The following is a 21,023-nucleotide window of genomic DNA, read 5'->3' as shown; positions in this document are numbered from 1 at the left end:
CGTTGAGTGAAAGGGTTTCTGTTTATATAACTACTTTACCAAAAATATACAGCATGATATAAAAGTAAGAGAAAATGTTAAAGAGGGAAACTATCAAAGGTTTGTACTGTGGGAAGGAATAATCAACTGTAGTTTAGCCACAGCAAGCTAAGCCTCAGCTAAGCTCTTCTTCATAATGAACACTAGAGGGAGCTGTTGATTATAAATTATCTCATCCTAGAAACTGTCTCCTACTTCTATCTGTGGTTATACTGGTGCGGCTGACAGACCCCTCTGAAGTCTCTGAATGAAAAATTAAACTGTTAAAGTGATATGGTGGGGAACTGCCTTGCATGATTAGTAGTATCGTGGTGGTAACTACAGTTATGTAAAATATCGTCGTCATCCTCATCAGATACTATGTGTGTGGGTGAGATGAGTGGAGGCTGGAAAGGATAGAGGTACTGATTTGTTTGAGAGCGAGACACGATCATTTTCTGACATATTTGTTAATTACACAATAATATAACCTTTCAGTCATGGTGCATCCCATGAGGCACTGCGGCTTCGAGGATGTACATGCATTTTTTGGTGTCTCTTTCCTGGGATTTTCACATCTCCCGCATATATTTATGCAACTATCGACTATACAGTGAGATTGAGCATAGTGTCACTGAAATGCAGGTAATTGAATATAAGACGCTATGGTACCCATTCCGATGAGATGTTCGAGAAATTGTACTGCATCCCTGAGTCACATGTCGGCCCCATGCTTCAGAGATGCTTCTCAGGTTCGTGATTGGACATCAGCGGTATCGCATCACCGCACTTCCATTATGTTCCTTTATTCCCCTTGGTTTATAGTTCCAAGCCCTAGTTTACCGGGTTTTTTCTTCAAAGAATACATCATAAATCATACATAAATACATTCTAAATATGTATGAATGATTGAAACCATATATTTTGATTGAATTCATGATATAATTTTAATAGGACCTACTTCTTTATCGCGGATGGATACGTGATGGATCGCACAAAAATAGTTCCGGTTTAGTTTGGGAGATCACCTTGAGCTGCTGGGTATAAGAGAAATACGTCAGTCTCGCAGTTGTTCATCGAGATAAGGTGAGTATTATCACAAGAGCTGTAGCTAGCTAATGACATGATGTACTTTTGTTTTGCTGGACTTCTGTCACCAAATGTCCCTTTTATTCAATTGACGTTCAAATATTCTGTTTTGGCAGCTGGTTTCTTTTGTGGCATAGTCCCAGGCAAGGGATGTATGCCAAAAGATAACTGTCTAGCTACCTAGTAAGAGGTCACTTAACGTAAGTCTTAACTGTAATGGTCACTTGGAACCATGTTAAACCTTTTCAACTTTAAAACAATAGTGTTGTAGTCATACAAAGAATGGTGTCGTTTGTCAGTGACTAACTCCGTGAGAGGCAGCTTTCTCCAACTATTCATACAGGTGAACTTACTAGTTAACTACTATTTTCTGAGTGGTGTTATTTGTCATGAACTAACATGTCAGTCTAAAACATTTTATTTTAAAACGGGAAGAATACGAGTGAGTTTGTCTTCTTGTCTTACGTGGTGGGTGTGGTTGCCCGATGAACTTGGCATTCCATTGGCCAGTTTGTCTTCGCGATATCTCGAGTTCTTGAAAATGTGACGCAGAGATGGAAACGTGACCTATGGCGCATCAGTGGATGCACTGTATTGCAGACTGATGACTGGGACCAATCTCATGTTACCAGTTTAATTAATCGGTTGTTTTAATAATAATTATGAGATGTGCGGTCCACCCGGCCTCCTGAACAAAACTGTTATTCTCACTGTGGGACCTGCGTTGGTAACGGATCATTTTGTCTGGTGTCCTTTTGTTGGAAATAAGTCTAGAACAAGCACCTTTACTGCAGTAGTATGCCCTCACTGACCTGTCAAACTCTTGGGCCCTATAAAATCCGCGATACGGATAACGTGACAAAAGAAAAACAGATTTTTATAGGGCACGAACTATGTCAGAATGGATAGGCTTTGACACGGAGGAGGGATGAGTTTGTGCAACCTTCTAGAATACCTCTGCAGTGCCTGTTTATTGACTAGTCATACATCATTACTATAGCTCTATCAGCTAGCCTGCATCAAACCCTGACCTCCTTGGTCAGAGTTCTTCCATCTCTCCCACGTCAAATGGTCATATAGTATGGAGGACTAAAAGTGCCACAATTAAATAAATAAATACACCATTAAATAATTACTTAAATGTGTCATTAATTAATTAAAATTAGAATTAAATACATAAATGTGTAATTAAATGTATCATTAATTAATTCAAATACCGATTCATTTTATGTAAAATACATATATAATTATTTCACTATTTACATTTACATTTCATGATCCTGCATTGCAGTGATTCATGAATTACTTAAAACTGTCAAACTGACCCATCAAAGTCAGTGGGCGGGGCTAACGCGAATCTAGTCTGATCCATTGCTTTGGTCTGAAGTAGAGTAGGCCAACCTGGATAGAGACAATGGAGGATCTCCGTGAACTTTCCAGGGAGTTGGTTAGAGACATTTTAAACTTAGCAGAGGATGTAGAAGCAGGACCTGCTGACATTATCCGGAATTGATTTGTCTTGGCTTGATGCAGAGGGTAACCAATCAGGCGTTAGGTTCCGCCTACCAACTTTTGATGGGTCAGTTTGACAGTTTTAAGTAATTCAGGAAGCACTCCAACGCAGGACCATGAAATGTAAATGTAAATAGTGAAATTATTATATATGTATTTTACATAAAATGAATCGGTATTTGAATTAATTAATGACACATTTAATAACACATTTATGTATTTAATTCTAATTTTAATTAATTAATGACACATTTAAGTAATTATTTAATGGTGTATTTATTTATTTAATTGTGGCACTTTTAGTCCTCCATAATATAGGCCTACAAGAGATCTTGCTTTGCTGGCTTCATACTGTTTCAATTGGTTTTTGATTAAGCCTGCCTAGACTAGCTTGAACAATTTGCACATTTCATATCTGAAATGTGTGGTTAGTCAGTCTCAGAACGAATTTAGGCTTCAAATTAAGGTTTAGTGCTCCTCCTATGTCTGGTTAGGACTATTCCTGAGATGCTCAGCCATTGTTATGGATGGAACAGATTATTCTGGCCCAGAGCCCTGTGTTAGTGTAGGAGGAAATACAAGCCACCCTGGCCCTATACTTGACACTGCATCAGCCAGGTCACTTGAGGGAGCCAGCTTCTATTTTGGGCCGCTAGGGCATAGTAGCATATCTCAGTAGGTTAGGAATCTTGTGGAGGAAGGGGCTGGGCTATACTATGGTATGTTCCAACATAGTGCATCTCGTAGGGGTGTGAGAGGCCTAGATTATAATGTATACGTTAGTGCCCTATTCGGCAATCTGCATACCCAGAGTACTGGGCTGGAAGCACGTATGCTGCAGGCCACACAGTAATTGTCTGAAATACTCTCAGTATGGTGTCACTTTGGAAACTTACAGCAGGAAATTACTCAGTGTCAAATCATGAAATAACCCCTAACGGTACACAGGAAGAATGACTAGGCACCTCTTCCTCTGAAGTTTATTCGCAATGAGGTGAATAAGAAGCCAGAAACCCCAGGTTGAAAACCTATTACTCATTATTCTGCACATCATACTCCTGGTCTGTCTCGTACTCAACTGCCATTGAGAGTTGAGTAAGAAGAAATATAGCCATGGCTCCTCAGTGAACTGTCCTTAACCTGCTGCAGTGTTGAGGGGTGTAGGTCTACAGTGATAATCTGTTTTGCTGCAGTAGGCCTGCCGCAGCTGGTGTCTCTTCCATGCAGTCTGCCATGCATAGTGGTAGCCTTGCCTCCTGCTCTTCGCTGTCTGGCAATGTGAGACTAGCATAGTGGCTACAGGTGCTGAGTAACGCTAGTCTGCAACGCAGCAGAACATGGATACTATCTGCTGTGTAATGCAATGCAGCACAGAATGCAACGGTGTCACCCACCCAGTGACGTATGACTACTGCCATCCCATGGCAGCATGATGCAATGCACTAATCCCAGGCTAGTGTTTTCTCTTCTACACAGGCTTACCCTGTGTTATTATTAGAATACACATCCACCATTTTAGAGCCCAGGGGGTAATATGACCTAGTGCTGCAAGCATAGTATCGCTGTGGTAAACGGTGGGTTTGAAGGTCTCATGTATATCTGCAGTATCAGGGCAGGCAGCCTGCTCCATGGATGCAGCAGCCTTTACTGTGTGTGCTGCAGCACATTGTCTTCACTGAAGAGAAGAGGATTTATTCCTGAGCCTTGTATAGGCAGGCAAGTCACTCTACCAGGAGTCCATGCTTGTCCGATTAGCTCTGCTGCTGCGCTCTGTTGGGACCGGGGGTCACACAGACTGGGGATCCTCTGGAGGTCTGTGGCAGCTATGTGCCTATACGTCCCCAGGAGGAACAGAAAGGTCTACTGGTACGTAACGTCACATAGCTGGATGACGAGACTGAATCAATGTAGCGTAGAGAGCTGGGCTTCTCTCAGAGGTCACCAGTGTAGGATTATAGGCTACGTCAGTGTCCTCATGGCTGCTCCTAGAATGTCATGTGACGTAAAGCAACCTCTTACTATGCTGCCAATGCGCAGTGGAGACATCGCAGTGTGTGCATGCATGTGTGAATTTGTGAGGGGAGGGGGGGTGTATATGTAGGCATAGACAGGAAGTGAAAGGAAGGGCATGGAGAGCGGGGATGCATATTCTGTTCCAGTGAGCGGTGCTGTTGGAAAGGATTGATAGCAGCTCTAACGTTAGACATGCATCTGGGTCACTTAGGTTTATTACTGGTGTGTGTCACTGGCCCTAGGTCAGCCCTAACATACTTTACATCTTTGTCACAGGCTTATGAATGGTGTCTCTCAGTAATAAAGGGTGGGGTTAGACTGGCTTGGCATGGCCTTGGACTGTAGAGCATCTTTTGGCGAGCCATCATCAGCCTAGCTTTGTGTTCGTCACAGGGTAGGGAGGGTTTCACTGAGGAAGCCTAGCAGGCTGGGTCATGTCAGGACAACCTCAGAGCCTGTAGGATAATTCCAAACAAGAGCCTGTTGATATCAAAGGAAGGAATTAAACCAAATTGACCATATAAACAACAACTGCATTGTGGCACTGTATGCATTTTATGTAGCCTATGGCACTGATTTCAATGTGCATACTTCATTTGCAAATGTTGAAGTTGATATCGGCAACCTCCTTGAGTTTGTCAAGTGTTGTTGGTTAGCTAACCAGCCTTTGTGTTGGCACTTGACAGTGGACATAAGAGCCCGTCTCATCCCCCCCCCCCCCCCCCCCAATAAAATCACCCTGTTGGGCTTTCTGCCAGCTGCTGTAAACCGTGTGTTCCAGGGATAATAATCTAGGCCTCATTTGAGAAGACATTGTATGATTTATGTTCAGCAGTCTCCCTATGCAGTCTACACTGTGCTCTGTCTGGGGGCTGCCCCTGCCGTCTCATTCTGTGTGTGCAGTTGGGAGTCTGGAGAGAGCAGGATGTGACCGCGCTCACGTACAACACTGAGCTGCTGCCTCGGAGGCTCTGGCTCTGTGATGTCACTGAGCTGCCGCCTATTGGTTTTACTGCTGCTGTGTGGAATGGCCCTGTCACGATGCATTTACACACTGAAGGAGATGAGCTGTGTAGGCCTGGTTCTAGAGGGTAGACTGCCCTAAATACTAGTGATTGCGGGGGGGGGATCGATACAGTTACTTATCGGGATATTATTTTTGACGATGTATCATTTTGACAATATCGCAATATTATTTTTGCGCTAGTTGGCTGTACCAAAACTCCAGTATTTTTAAATAGGGAGCCAATTCTGTCAGGCCTTTTATTTCCATGACTGATAACTTGTTTTCTTATGGCTCTCTCGTCCCTCTGCAGCAGACATATGGTGAGCAATATGTTTGGAACATCGAATCGCAATAAAATCACAGTATCGACTCACAATACATATCATATCGACACCTAAGTATCGTGATAATATCCTAAGGTCCCAGGCAATTCCCAGCCCTACTGAATAGCCTACTTGCAGAGAGGAGAATCTGTAGCCAAATGAATGAGAACAAGGAGGTTTTGGGGTGCGGAATACAACATTGGCTAATGCAAATGTTAGGCTAACAAATCTAGCCTCGGCTAATTCAAGCTAGGCTAGTAATTTTGAGGGGAAATGTGTGACACGATTGTGCTTTTCAGTAAGCGGCGCTATTGAGGAGAATAACATGCTCTCTCTGTCCCTATGCATTCTGCAGATTATCTCATCTGCTTTAAGTAGTGTCTTAAAGGTCTGCCAGACTAGTGAAACTGGCATCTGTTCACCACAACATGCACCAAGGTAGACTAACAGGTGTAGCCTATTAGAAAGCTTAGTATTTCCTAGAAGCTCCACCTTGAAGAAGCAATCAGTGAGCATGTTCATGTGAGTGTCACTGTATAATTTAGACTAGGTGAAAGTCAAAACTCTCCACTGGTTAGTGTTAAGGCTACTCCTGCTTGGTAACCCTGTCTGTGTCCAGGGCAGCCCTCCAGTGATTCCCCTCGTCATACCTTCTGTATGTGGTATGTAGGCTATATATTGCCACATTCCTGGGTGATATAACCATGGCAACAGAGCCCCTGTAGCAGACTGCAGCGTTGACTCAGACTCCACACTCTCAAAGTAGAGATGCTCCACCTTACACAAACGGAGCTACCTCATTGACTTTTTTTTTAGCCTGCCATGAAGCCATTGAGAATTTGGCCTGACCTACAGAAGAACCTGTTGTGTAATACTGTAAAGATGGACACTAGAAAATGGAAGAGTCTTGAGCATGATAACTTTATAATACTATGAAGTAACCTATTTGGTTTGAGGCCGTTCTTCTCAATGTCCCCTTGTTTTCAACAGCTCTGTATTGAGCCATGTTGAAAGTGATCTGTCCTGGGCTAGGAGGAAGTAATGAAAACACTGTGTCAGCCAGGGCTGCGGGCTGCCGTTGCCATGGGTGACTCAGTCCAGGGGAGGAGGGGGAGAACACAATATACAAACAGCTCAATGTGCGCCTCAATCTGAGAATTCTGTGGAATGTTACTGGTTAGGAATAGCCTCAACATGAATCTGTAGCCCAGGCATGTTCTAGATCAATTGTATTTAGGCCCATGTCTTTGTCTATTGTGCAGCATGCGAACCAGCAGGGAAGGGCTTCAATCACACTTCCTGTTTTTTCAGCTGTAGTTGTATTCTGAATAGGTTACTCATTCCACAAACGGTTATTTGCACAGACTTCAATTGATTCAAAGCCACACACTGTGCCTCAATAAACTGTTGTGTGCTAATTCATTAGGCTATTCTGTGTTGTAGACTGGATCTAAAGTGGATGGTTTCATGAACCAGTGTGGTCCTGTGTTTAATGTGGCAGTCCAGTCCATGACCTGATAATGCTAGAGATTGGAGAAACTGAATTGCGTGAACCATTGGCCCCTTACTGTCTTAGTAGTATGCCTTTTCATATCACCTCTTCTCCCTCCTCCAGGACTTCTTCAAATTCTGCCATCATGCCCGGTTCAAAGTCTCAAGACATGGGCTCTGCCTTCGTCCAAACGCAGCAGCTTGGCGCTGCCATGGCCGACACCTTCTTGGAGCACATGTGCCTGCTGGACATCGACTCTGAGCCCACCACCGCCCGCAACACTGGCATCATCTGCACTATCGGTCAGTGGCCACACACTCTCACACTAGGCTTGGGAGGTATCCAGATTGTCAAACCTTCATACCAACCTTGTGCCATCCCGGGATATTCGGTAATACCGGCACTGAACACAAGGGCCACATTTTCAAACCCCACTGAGCCTCTGTAATCTGCCAGTTAGCAATGCTAACACGTACATGTGAAATCCCATAGAGAATGCTAACGAACGCATTGTCAATTTGTCTCTGACCTAAACTATATAGAGGACCGACATCCTGCTTCAGCTAGATGGCAAACTAGCTACTAAATTAGTAAACCAAATGCACAACTGCAGAGCATTTAGCACATTTTAGACAGTTAATTTAATAGTTATTAGATATCTAGCTGGCAAACTTTTAGTTGTGAATTCCTTACTGTAACTAGATGACCTGGCGTGTGCTGCACAACAGTGAGTGCCTCACAAGGCTCCGGTCTCTCGTCGTTGTGTGCTTGTAAACACCACGTGACTGGGGACTACCGGTAAGCTTCATAATAAATTGTGATAGGTGAAATGAAGAACGCAATCTTCATCACAAGTTGACTGCAGGTATTTACTTAAAGTATCTACAAATGTATTAAACAAAACTTCAAAGAAATAGCTTTGAAGGTATTGAAAAACATCCTGTGGCCGTTTCCAAATACCCCAGTATATCACCCAACACACACACCCAATGGATACCAGCTTTCAAATGTCTGTAGGCCTATACTATTTTTACATCAGCATTTTAAAGGCCCTCTACTATAGGATGATGCTATGAAATACCTACTGTATGACCTCACACTAGTGTATGTATGCCGATATTTAAACCCGACCTCTAACCCCTATCTGTCATAACAGGGCCAGCCTCCCGCTCTGTGGACATGCTGAAGGAGATGATCAAGTCTGGGATGAACATCGCTCGCATGAACTTCTCCCATGGATCTCACGAGGTGGGTTCCCTAGCATGTCTAGACACCTAGACTGCTGCAGTGGAGGAAGATCACAGACTGGATCCAGCCCTAAACCCCATATCTGAATAGTGGTGGGGGGGGGGGGGGGAATTGATGGTTACATATCAGGATATTATTTTGACGATGTATCATTTTGACAGTATCTCAATATGATTTGCGCTAGTTTGCACAAATGTCAGTATTTTTCATTCATAGCTTGTTTTCCATCTCTTTAAATAGGGAGCCAATTTGTTTTCAGCACTTATTTCCATGACTGATCCAAACATGTTTTCTCATGACTCCCTCTTGTCCCTCAACAACAGACATATGGTGAGCGATATGTTTAGAACATTGAATTGCAATAAAATCACAGTATCGAATCACGATACATATCGTATCGGCACCAAAGTATTGTGATAATATCGTATCGCGAGGTCCTTGGCAATTCCCAGCCCTACCCAGGTGGCGCAGCAGTCTAAGGCACTGCATCTCAGTGCTAGAGGCGTCACTACAGACCCTGGTTAGATTCCAGGCTGTATCACAACCGGCCGTGATTTGGAGTCCCATAGGGCAGCGCACAATTGGCCCAGCGTCGGCCGGGTTAGGCCGTCATAGTTAAGAACAAATTCTTATTTACAGACTTGCTTTGTTAAAAAGCTTCAAAAATAGCACACACACACAGGCTGTTTTGATGTGCTTTAGGTCAAGTTTAGCTGCTCCAATGTCTCTTAATGCCACTCGTCATTGTCAGTCAGGCATGCTCCTTTGCAACATGTTAGCTACCTTCAGAAGATGTCGTTGAACGTGCGATGTACTGCGTGCCAACCATGTGCAGTTCAAGGGTGGAGTTGTCTGGGCAGGATCAAAGGTAGGCACTAAACTGTGAGATGGAGCAGACAGACAGCAGTGGAAACCTAACCTGAGGTGGCTTGTGCCACTATAAATACTTAATCTGTGCCTTCCTCTTGTAGCTTTATCACCCCACCCAGGGTGCAGGCCTGTAGCAACAGGTGGAGTCACTCCCACTCGTCACACTGTCACCTGCTCCAATTCCCTGTTCAGTAGAGGTCACTCAGCAGGCCAATGACACTTCCTCTGTCTTAACCTGCTACTCTCAGGCAGGGGGCCTGAGCCACTCACCTTGTCATCCTGTCTTCTGGCCCTCCTCTACTGACTGTGCTGCATCATGGAGGCTTATCAGAATGTTAGGAAGGGCACATCCACGTCTTTATTTATAGCTTCATGGAATGACATTTCCACTTGTTGAAACTATACCCAGTTCTCAGATTACCTGGCTTTGTCTGACTAGCTGATCTAAGAGAGATGCTGAGAATGTAGTTATCTTGGTTTAATTTGGCACTGTGCACTATTGGCTCCCTTTGATGCCAAGGCTGTTTGTGGTGATACAGTAACAACAGTGCAGTATAACTGGGAAGGAGAGAATGGAAATGAAGCCCTGTCTGATTACCTGCCAATTAAGTGCTTAGGTAAAGCTCAGGTTACTTACCCAGATGGGGAGAAGCATCATGATCCGTCTGGGGCAGCTGTCTCCAAGGGCAACTCTAGCACTGCCACTCAACCATCAGCATAGTTGTAATGTACATGTGGACAGACAGGTTGTAGTAGTGTATTAAACTCTTTGTAAACTGTGTTCTCTTGATGAGTACATGTCCAGGTCATGCTGTCTGTGAATAAGGTTTCATGTTAACCACAAGTTTACAACTGCTAAAGGGTATTGCACGGAGTGTCTAATCTAAATAGGGACTAGGTAAAAATTGGGTTGACAATAAGCTCTCATGGGCACTTGCCCATCTGGCAAGTTGGGAGCAGTTTTCACATGCCTGAAGATTATGGTTACTTGGCCAACTTTTTTTTATTTTTTTTGGTTTTACACTTGCACATGCCATAAATTGAGTTGTCTTTCACTCCAACATGGGGGAATGAAATTCACCTTTTGGTGAACCAGTCATAGTGTCTTGTGAATAAAAATAAAAATTTCACCAGCCACCCCAGTCCCAAAAATGTTTAAATCACACAACTCAAAAACATGCTTTTTTGGGTCTTTTTTAAAAATATGTATATTTTTGGGCTATCCAATTGATAGTTAGTCTTGTCCCGTCGCTGCAACTCCCGTACGGACTCGGGATAGGCGAAGGTCGAGGGTTGTGCGTCCTCCGAAACACAACCCAGCTGAGCCGCACTGCTTCTTGACACAATGCCCACTTAACCCGGAAGCCAGCCACACCAATAAGTCAGGAAACACCGTACACCTGGCGACCGTGTCAGCATGCACTGCGCCCGGCCTGCCACAGGAGTCGCTAGTGCGCGATGGGATAAGCATACCCCTGCCGGCCAAACCCTCCCCTAATCTGGACGACGCTGGGCCAATTGTGCGCCGCCCCATGGGTCTCCAGAGCCTGGACTCGAACCAGGATCTCTAGTGGCTCAGCTAGCACTGCGATGCAGTGCCTTCGACCACTGCGCCACTCGGGAGGCCCATTATGTCTCTTTAACTTGCTGAGAAGAGTTATTCATAATGTGGATTCTTTATTAACTCAACTTTCTACAGTATCCTAATAGTAGTCAAGTGGAAAAAAGAGTTTGCCAAAAATACAATTCTATCCCTTCACTGATGAGCGGCTCGTGAGGGAGTTGCTTTTTCCACAAGCCTTTTTCTCATGGCAAATTAATGAAACTGTAAACCCACTTCCTAGCTAGCACACTGGGCAGCTAAATCAAATGAATATTCTGTCTAAACACACTGATCCACGACACGTGCTTCCGAAATGGTGCAGCTTTCTAACTGTTTAGTTTACTTCCGTTTTTAACAGGGTGTTTTTCCCTTAGTATTAGGAGTTGAGAGCTTAAATTCACCAGATTTGGTGGGTGTTAATTGGTTTTCCATGTTATGTTTGTGAGCTTAAACTTGGTGGGCAGGATTTTATTAAATAATAACAAGGTACACTAATGATTCTCAAAAATATGCTCTTTGACTTACCAAAACAATGTTGTTGTTTTTTGTTGCATATTTCAGTCTGAAACCTGCCTAGTTTTAGGGGGGTTGTAACCTATTCTAAATGGCACACTAGCAGTTTACAAAATGGCACAGGAAAATGCAGCTTGTGGTTGGAACGCAGGCCTACTTCAATCAACCAGTCAATTTTTTTATTTGTGATAAAGCGTTCATGAGTGGCAAGGAATGTAGCTTGTCTACAGTTTTGTTTGTGTACCCCATCAGTTATATTTTTTATAGGTATTATTTCTGCAGGCCTAATGGGAGCTTTTGTGTGTAAACTAGAGGGCGCGGTCGGAATTGAGTGAGACAAGGAGGGGAAAAGGAATGTAGCTTGTCTACAGTTTTATGTATCCCATCAGTTAGATACGTTTTTATAGGCAGTATTTCTGCAGGCCTAATGGGAGCGTGTGTGTAAACTAGAGGGAGTGGGGAAATAACTGTGTAATGGCTTGGCCTTGGTTTCTTTTTTGTTGTGAGTCGCTAATGCACATTAACAAATGGAACAGTAGAATCAATGCGAAATAACAGTGGTCTTCGGGACAATTTCACCTGTCCACCCCGGGCAGCCACAAAGCAGATTCCACCTGCTTGACTGTTCAGTTTACCTGCCCAGGGCCATCGGGTAACCGCTGCGAAATGCATTTGCCTTCTTGATTCGCACTGTTTACATAAATAATTACTCTGTACTGTATGTTGTAGCTGAAAATATGACCAATTTAAGTGACCTCTTCCTAGAAATCCAGGGAGAACGTTTTCTATTGCTCTTCAGAACATCTTCGCCTTAATAATTGAAAACCATTTAACTTTCTCAGTGGTAGCTAGATGTTTGACCTACTGGTAACAGTTGTCTAGACCACATCCTTGATTGCGGTCATATTTCACTCACGTTGCTGACATTGTTGGTAGTAGTTATAATGCATATCTTGTCTTATTGCCCTGCCCTGATATGTTGTCAGCTGATTATGCTCAGTTGCGTGACTCATTACACCTACACTAGGTTTCTACCCTCCGACATGAGTTTTCCCCTCCCTCCCCACGCCTGGTCCATCTCTCACGTCATCACTGAAATAAAATGGCAATGTCTGGCTGATGCGTTATTGCTTTAGTGTTAAATGTACAAGCCTGTTCAAATTATTTTCTTCTAGAAAATGTTTTTTTATTCTGTTCTCTGTTCCCCAGTACCACTGTGAGACCATTAAGAATGTGCGTGAGGCCTGTGAGAGCTTTGAGCCCGGCAGCATCCACTACCGCCCCGTGGCCATCGCTCTGGACACCAAGGGACCTGAGATCAGGACTGGACTTATCAAGGGAGTGAGTAGAAATGATCAACCATGTTCCCAGCACACATCAACTGATTGGAGGCCCTATCCAATGTTTACTACACTCATTTTGTTGTAAAAAATATTGAGTACAGATGTAGGATCTTCATTTAAGCCAGTTTGCTACAGCAGGGAAATAATCCTGCAGCAACAGGAAATGTGGATTATAGTTAATATACTTTTTTGTAGGGATTGATCCTTTCTTAAGGCAAAATCAAGTAGAAATTACAAACTTCAGAAGCCTTTTTAAACCCCAAATACACTACAAGGTTTACATTTCCTGCATTGCAGGAAAGTTCTCCTGCAACCGGGTGATCAGATTAAGATCCTACGTCTGTATGAACTGATATTGAAGGGCTTGTGATAAAGATATCCTGGACTACTTCAAGCTTGAGACCAATTTCGAACTCTGCTCCTTTTTACTTCAATGAGCCATTTGAGTGGTTGAACCCCAATAGTCATGGTTCCTATTGAGACTCATCCATGGTCCTGTGTGTGTCAGAGTGGCACATCTGAGGTGGAGCTGAAGAAGGGCAACATGATCAAGTTGACCCTGGATGATGCCTACCAGGAGAACTGTGATGAAGACAATCTGTGGCTGGACTACAAGAACATCACCAGGGTGGTGGAGCAGGGCAGCAAGATCTACATCGATGACGGACTTGTGTCCCTCCAGGTCAAGGAGATCGGTGAGTTATCTAAGAGTCCATGTCTGGCTCCCACTTAAGAAGAACTAAATAGACTAGAGAATATTCCTCTGAGGATCTATGAGCCCTAGAATCCCCTCACTTACTGAACCTTTGGGTGGTTAAAGGATAGAGATGGTTCTTTCCTATTCTTTAGCCTGGAGATGTAATGGTGTCCTCTCCAATGTGTGTCCCCAGGCGACAACTACCTGATGTGTGAGATTGAGAACGGAGGGACCCTGGGCAGTAAGAAGGGTGTGAACCTGCCTGGTGCTGCTGTGGACTTGCCTGCTGTCTCTGAGAAGGACATCTCTGACCTGACCTTTGGTGTGGAGCAGGGCGTGGACATGGTGTTTGCCTCTTTCATCCGTAAAGCAGCCGACGTGCACGCTGTCAGGAAGGTGCTGGGAGAGAAGGGCAAGAACATCAAGATCATCAGCAAACTGGAGAACCACGAGGGAGTCCGCAGGTCTGTGATGGCATTAAATGCAAAGAAATACAAGCTGATTTTGGACCCTTGGCTAGTAGAAATTGTGCTCGACTGGCCAGTGCCCAAAATCTTTACGTTCCATCACTGAATGCACATTATATTAAATGGCATGCAGTATCTCTTATCATAGTTCATAAACGCGATAGGAATGTTAAATCAGAATAGTAAATCTGAATCCTGTTTCCCGTCCCCTGTGCAGGTTTGACGAAATCATGGAAGCCAGTGATGGCATCATGGTTGCCCGTGGAGACCTGGGAATTGAGATCCCCACAGAGAAAGTGTTCCTGGCCCAGAAGATGATGATTGGCCGCTGCAACAGAGCCGGCAAGCCAATCACCTGCGCCACACAGGTCAGTTTACTTGTGACACTTTTTTTGAAAAACAGGAGACATTTCAACAGGGATGCTACACATGTTTGTTGTGGTACTGTGATGTGAAAGGTTGTGCATGTTATTACACTGTTAGTAGCCTGACATTGTGAACCCCTGTCCTTCCTACAGATGTTGGAGAGTATGATCAAGAAGCCCAGGCCCACCCGTGCTGAGGGTAGTGACGTGGCCAACGCCGTGCTGGATGGAGCTGACTGCATCATGCTGAGTGGAGAGACCGCCAAGGGAGACTACCCCCTGGAGGCTGTCCGCACACAGCACATGGTGAGACAGAGTGCCCCCTACAGTTACCCTCCAGTACTGTCCTTCAGTCTGGGTCTCATCAGCCCCTGACTACCACTCGTCCTGACCTAAACTGTGTAGACCTATCAACAGGAGGGTCAGGACTACTGGAAGTCATGTGGAAGTCAACCACACATTTCTACTTCACATATTTATTTATTCATGTTTTATGTCTTATGTTTTATGTCAGGGTCAGCAAAAGCAATCTGGATTTGACCAGTATAATATTGAGTCAAAATGTTGTGGTGATCCATAGATGGGTTGGGGATGCTCACTAGGTTTAGCAGGACAGAGTGTAGGGCATGGGTGGAGAATGTGACTGACCCTGCCCTCCTTTTCAGCTGACCTCCACTGTCCTACTCTATTTCTGCTGCTGCACTCCTCTCTGGATGCAGGCAGGAGTGACTCAGCAGTCCTTGAGCACCTGCCTATGAGCTCACTGCAGCATCAAGTCCTTCACACTCTTAAACATGTTTTCACCTCTCTATTAAGAATGCATTGTGAGTTAACTGAAAGCACTGTCCTACACAAGGGCTAACATTACGCTCAGACTAACTCTGCCTCTTAACAGCTTCTCTTTTACTGTCTTTGAATGTTTTCCCTCTTTGTTTCTATTGGATTTTGAAAGCAGTTTCTTACTCGTCTCATTTCCTGTTTGACAATATCGCTTCTTCACCTGTGTGACTAAGGCATGCATGTTATAACACCAATTGGCTATAGTCATCTGCCCATCTCATAAAACCTCTTCACAGCTAACTAGTTTGAATGAGCAAAGTCAGTTTGGGTGATATGCTGTATCAGAATGTAATTCTAACTATAGAAGCAGTTTAGGTTGTGTTTTATAATGCTGTGATGTGTTAGATGCCATAGCTAAATGGAGTGGCTGTGGTGGCCCATTGGCTGTGTTTTAACATGTTTGTTATGTTCTTGTCTCACTAAACGGCACTGACTAAACCTACATTTCTCTCCTTTCCCTCTACCTACCTACTCTCTCCTCATCCTATTCCTTTTACCTAAACGTCCTACCCTCCCTCTGTCCTTTCCTCCTATCACTCTCTTTCCTTATCTGTCTGTCTGGCGTTCTCCTTGTCTGTCTGCTACATCTTGCCCTCGCCTGTGCCAGATCGCTCGCGAGGCAGAGGCAGCCATGTTCCATCGGCAGGTGTTCGAGGACCTGCGCCGCGCGGCGCCGCACTCCACCGACCCGGCCGAGGCTATCGCCATCGGCGCCGTGGAGGCCTCCTTTAAGATCTTGTCCTCTGCGTTCATTGTGCTCACTAACTCTGGAAGGTAGGCAGGTGGCTGTAGCACTGCTGGCTGGGAGGGGGACTCAGGGGGTTTCTGTGAAGCCAGAGTAGGGAGAGACAGGGACTGAATGAGAGGGCATGGCACATGTTTACAGGTCCTTACGGTCACAACAAACTGGAGACCACAAAGTTGAATCATTATAAGAATTGGCTATATATCTGGTAGTGGCTCTTATTGACAGCCAGTTTTAGTCGTGACACCTATGCATCTCTGTAAATGAACTGGACCAGGACTGTATAAGCGTTTGCCATGCCTCTCCGGTGCGAGGAGCGCCTCGCGGTGGTGTGTCGTGGTGGTGTGACTGAGTGTAACCCCCGTGCCCCCCCCCTCCCTCGGGCCCACTCTCACACACACTCAGATTGCTCGGGAGGCTGAGGCAGCCACCTTTCACAGACAGCTGTTTGAGGAGCTGCGACGCACCACCCACCTGACCCGGGACCCCTCTGAGGCCGTGGCCTGTGGCGCAGTGGAGTCCTCATTCAAGTGCTGCGCTAGCGCCCTCATCGTACTCACAAAGACGGGCAGGTAAGAGAAAGGCAGGGAGGAGAGGGACAGGCAGCAGCAGGTAAGGGACTCACAGAACATGCAACTCTGCCCCTTAACATCCTATTCCCCTACTTTAGATTGGTGGGGAACGGTTGCATGGTCCCAGATAGACGTCACCCCTCTGTGTGTGGAGTGTTCCAGGGTGGGTGGAGTAATGTGAGCTGTAGAAGGGTGGGTGGGGGAGTGTGTTATGGGTTGGAGTGAACTGGGTTGTTCTAATTGGGGATGCACAGAGGCCACTCTGTAGAGGCAGATCTGTAGCTACAAATATAACATTTTATTGATCTTTTTTTTTATGACAACTTAATATTTTTAAGAGTCCAACATTATTGGGAACACCTACACTGGTAGATCCATACAGTTTGTCAGGGTAGAAGGTTATGTAGCTGTATTGACAAAACACTGCAGGAGTCATTGAGTTGTGTTCACCCTCACATCAACTGACCCTTTTGACTGCTCAACCTTGACATTTTCCAAACTATTTTGAACTCTTGTGCTGACATTTAGCAGACGCTCTTATCCAGAGCGACTTACATGCGCAATTAGGGTTAAGTGCCTTGCTCAAGGGCACACCGACAGATTTTTCACCTAGTCGGCTCGGGGATTAGAACCAGCAACCTTTCGGTTACTGGCACAATGCTCTTAACCACTAAGCTACCTGCCGCCCTTTGTTTGACCAATCTAGAGTGACTGTCTGCAACCCCAACAGAACCTTGGCTTCTGAAGTGTTTGACAGGATGAAATGTTACCTTTGATTGGCTTGTTTAATGTTCACAATGAGACAAATGCTTACAGACTTGGCATGTAGTTCAAATGATCTCCCATTGACATCAATGCGTACTTTAGGGTTACGCAAACCATTTATTTTACTATAGTAGGTCCTCTACTAATCAAATCATTAGTTCCCTAATATTTCAGAAATGCATTTTAATAACGTTTCAAATCTACCCCCCTTTTTTATAGATTTGTGTAGGCTTTGTTCAAGTCATATTGCCAGTATCTGAAATGGGAATGGCAGCAGGCCTTGGGTGTGTCCTTGGCTGAAGGGGTCTGAGCTGTGTTGTCTGTGTGCAGGTCAGCCCACCTGATCTCCAGGTACAGGCCCCGCGCCCCCATCATTGCTGTGACCCGTAACGGCCAGACCGCCCGCCAGGCCCACCTGTATCGTGGGATCTTCCCTGTCCTCTACAACAAGCCTGCCCACGACGTCTGGGCCGAGGACGTCGACCTCCGGGTCAACTTCGCCATGGAAATGGGTGAGAGTCCGCAGCCATTTTAAAGCTATTTTCATGAGCTGTAAGATCTACTGGATATCTATGGTATTTAGTGCTCACCAGAAGAGAAGCTCACTCAGTCCTTCAGCTTCCAAACGGTCTAAACCAGGGGTCTCCAACCTTTTTCTAGCATGAGAGCTACTTAAAAAAAATATTTAAAAAACTTGCGATCTACTAAAAAAAATTATAGCTTTCAAATGGGCACATTCCTCTCCCCTCCAAGTCTTCCGTGTCATTAGTGTACAAGAGAAAGTATTGCACTGTTTTGTCAATATACCTGGTAAAATAATGGTTAATAAACCACTAAGGGGGGGGCCCTAAAATCTATTTTCTTCTCCCAAATTCAGTTTTTTATATTTTCCCAAATAGTTTTCTGTTTAATTTTTCTTGGTTTTAGATTACTTCGTTGTTCATAGAAACAATGAAATTGATGTCCATGACAATGCTTAAATCACATCAGAAGACTTCTTTTTTTTTTGTATTCCTTTTTTTTTGGGGTGGCGGAAGATTTGATTTTAATTGCTCATCTAGCGAGTGAGGAATGTGCCGAGGGGGTGGATGCCCAGTATCCCTTATGGCTCGGGTGTCTACTTCCACCATATACATCCTATATGCATGCATATGAGTCAACTCTGACAGATCCAGCTCAGAGGCCCCCAGCTCATGAGCTCCATTAGCAGCAGATTTTAATTTAGAATGGAAAATGAATGTGTTTGTATACAACAAATGTTAGTGTTGTATCGATTCGTTCCTCTAATCAAACCGACTCGCACAGAATAGTTTCAAACTACAACGTATCGATTTGTCTTGAAAGGGGAAGATGCGCACACCCATACTAACTTTCCTTGCTAGCTTAAGTTGACATCAATTCACCTCCCTAGAACTTTGTTTGTGATCATATGCTGATTTCAAAGCTGATTGTCAACAAAAACATTCACTGGGTTAATCGTCTCTCCCTCGCCGAACTGACTGCATGTGCCTCGTGAATGACTTCCTTAAACAGTGTGCGATTTTAAAAAAGCGATTTTGCTACTTCTATGCAAATGTTGATCAGTACAATAAAATAAGTCACAAATGGAAGGTAAACCGATTGTCATCTGTAGCCCCATAGACCAAAATAAGCTCAATAACTCAAAGCATCCTATGAGTAGGCCTAGGCTACATCTTGATCTACCAAGATGATCAATAGATTTACTATTCAAATAAATGATTACCATTGTTGTAGTTGTATGCATTAATGAATCAATTATACAATCAATTTGACTTTGGTAAAAAACAATCCATGGCTGTCTCAGGAAAAAATTGCCATTTTGAACATTTCAAATGTAATATTGAACTCAATGGCCAAAGATTTGCCAGAACAGTGTAGTAGCCTAGTTTCTGTCTGGATCAAGTGCCATTCTTTGACTTTGGATAATTATTTTTTTTGCTGTGGTATTGTTTTGGTATCTCGATACTAATCCTGGTATGGTGATTATTTTTTATTTTTTTACATTCCATTGGTATGTGTATGGTATTGACCAGTTGACGTTCTATTGGTATGTGTACGGTATTGACACCTGTGCTCTTTGTTTTCCAGGCAAGGAGCGAGGGTTCGTCAAGGAGGGCGATGTGGTGATCGTCCTGACCGGCTGGCGCCCAGGCTCTGGCTACACCAACACCATGCGTGTGGTCGTGGTTCCTTGAATTATGACTACCCTCCTTTCCCCTTCTCACCCCTCCACTGTCTTCGCCTCCTTGTCCCTCTGCCCCTGTACAAAACACCAGGGCTCAGACACTCGTACATCCCACAACAGTTTAGACTCACTGAAACACAGCTGGCCTCTTCTTCCTCCCCAAGGACAGGCCAGTGGTGGTGACTCGTCCAATAGGAAATCTCCTCCCCACTACAATCCACTCCTTTCCAGGGTTCCCTCACGTAGGTGTGTTCTGTTCTGCCCCCTGTACCCCAGTCTCCAGGGCATCTTTACGCGCCCACCAGAAACAGCTGTATTTATTCACACAAACAAACCCATGTATAACTCTTACTCAAACCAGACTGAAAGAGCGGCAACCTGGCCTGTCTGTCTGCACGTCCCGGGCGCCTCTGTTTAGAGCGGAGAGGGAGGCGGGGCACACCTTAAGAGAGCCTGCTGTACTGTAACTTGGACAAAACACACACTCCCATGCCTATAAAGCGAACAAAATGGTGGCGACCCGCCGCGAACGGCTCTTCTTTAAGGCCCTGTCTCAGTTAAACTCTTCTCCCAAACAGAGCCCTTGTGCTGTCTGTATTTACATTGTTCTGTATACTTGCTTTCTCTGCACTCCCAATCTACTGTAGACAATGTAACATTCTGTATTATACTTGACTTTTGTGAATGACTTTAGATTCTGGGCATCCAATACTACGTATATTTTGTCTAACATAGAGAAATCCTATAATGTATTGGGTGTCCATGTTAGTTATTTGACTACAGTTACTTTTTGTTTAGTGTGTTGAGAAGTATTATTAGAAAGCCCTTACATTTATTTGTATTTGTCATAACTAAGTTGGCACTTAAGAACCACTGTATGTATGTAAGCTGCTACATGGTTCTCTCCAAATGTAATGTTGAATGAATTCAGTACTTTGAGGGTCTTTCAGAGGGCACTGGGGGGGGGTGGACCTCCTGCCCCGCCCCCCTCAACCCCATCTGATGGGTGGAGCACGTCTCCCTTCCTCCTCTCTAGCTCCTGTCTGTTGGTGACCTAGTTTGTGTGTCTAAATGTCCAACTGCTTTGATTTTGATAGTAGGGTGTAAGGTCTAACAATGTTAAGGGTAATACAATGTTAATCTGGTGTACTGAGTTGTCCTTCATGACTGTATTTCAATCATTAAAAGAGATGAGCACCTGTCTTGTTCCTGTCATGTTTGTATAACAGTTTTAAGAGGATAGGAGGGTTTATAGGGTCAGACAGACTCTGGGTTGTGTACACGCCATCTCAGACCGGCTCGCCCATTTTGCTGTGTTTTGTTAGCCCAGGAGCTA

The 21,023-nt window shown here is 44.5% G+C and overlaps 1 protein-coding gene across 2 annotated transcripts; it reads left to right on the top strand.

The window, feature by feature from the left end:
* The first annotated feature begins 780 nt into the window (after window positions 1-780).
* Window positions 781-20,886, top strand: LOC311111574 (pyruvate kinase PKM-like). Of its 2 annotated transcripts, none has more exons than XM_084154330.1 (11): window positions 781-1,104; window positions 7,577-7,755; window positions 8,610-8,701; window positions 12,897-13,028; window positions 13,539-13,725; window positions 13,921-14,191; window positions 14,412-14,562; window positions 14,713-14,865; window positions 16,007-16,173; window positions 17,812-17,993; window positions 19,591-20,886. In XM_084154330.1, the coding sequence occupies exons 2-11, from the start codon at window positions 7,599-7,601 to the stop codon at window positions 19,695-19,697; spliced, it is 1,599 nt and encodes a 532-aa protein (XP_084010456.1). In that variant the 5' UTR covers window positions 781-1,104; window positions 7,577-7,598; the 3' UTR covers window positions 19,698-20,886. The 2 variants fall into 2 exon arrangements, with proteins under 2 accessions (XP_084010456.1, XP_084010457.1); XM_084154331.1 differs by lacking the exon at window positions 16,007-16,173 and adding an exon at window positions 16,550-16,716 and having other exon boundaries at window positions 1,028-1,104.
* Window positions 20,887-21,023: the final 137 nt, after the last annotated feature.

The sequence above is a fragment of the Coregonus lavaretus genome (genome assembly GCF_964263955.1).
Source record: "Coregonus lavaretus genome assembly, chromosome: 37".
Lineage (NCBI taxonomy): Eukaryota > Metazoa > Chordata > Actinopteri > Salmoniformes > Salmonidae > Coregonus > Coregonus lavaretus.
Note: the sequence above shows the minus strand (reverse complement) of the source record. Positions and strands in the feature narration are given on the sequence as shown.

Coding starts and splice junctions, on each gene's coding strand:
- LOC311111574 (XM_084154330.1), top strand. CDS start 7,599: ATGCCCGGTTCAAAGTCTCAAGACATGGGCTCTGCCTTCGTCCAAACG. Junction 13,726..13,920: donor CCTCCAGGTCAAGGAGATCG/GTGAGTTATCTA, acceptor GTGTGTCCCCAG/GCGACAACTACCTGATGTGT. Junction 14,866..16,006: donor CTGTCCGCACACAGCACATG/GTGAGACAGAGT, acceptor CGCCTGTGCCAG/ATCGCTCGCGAGGCAGAGGC.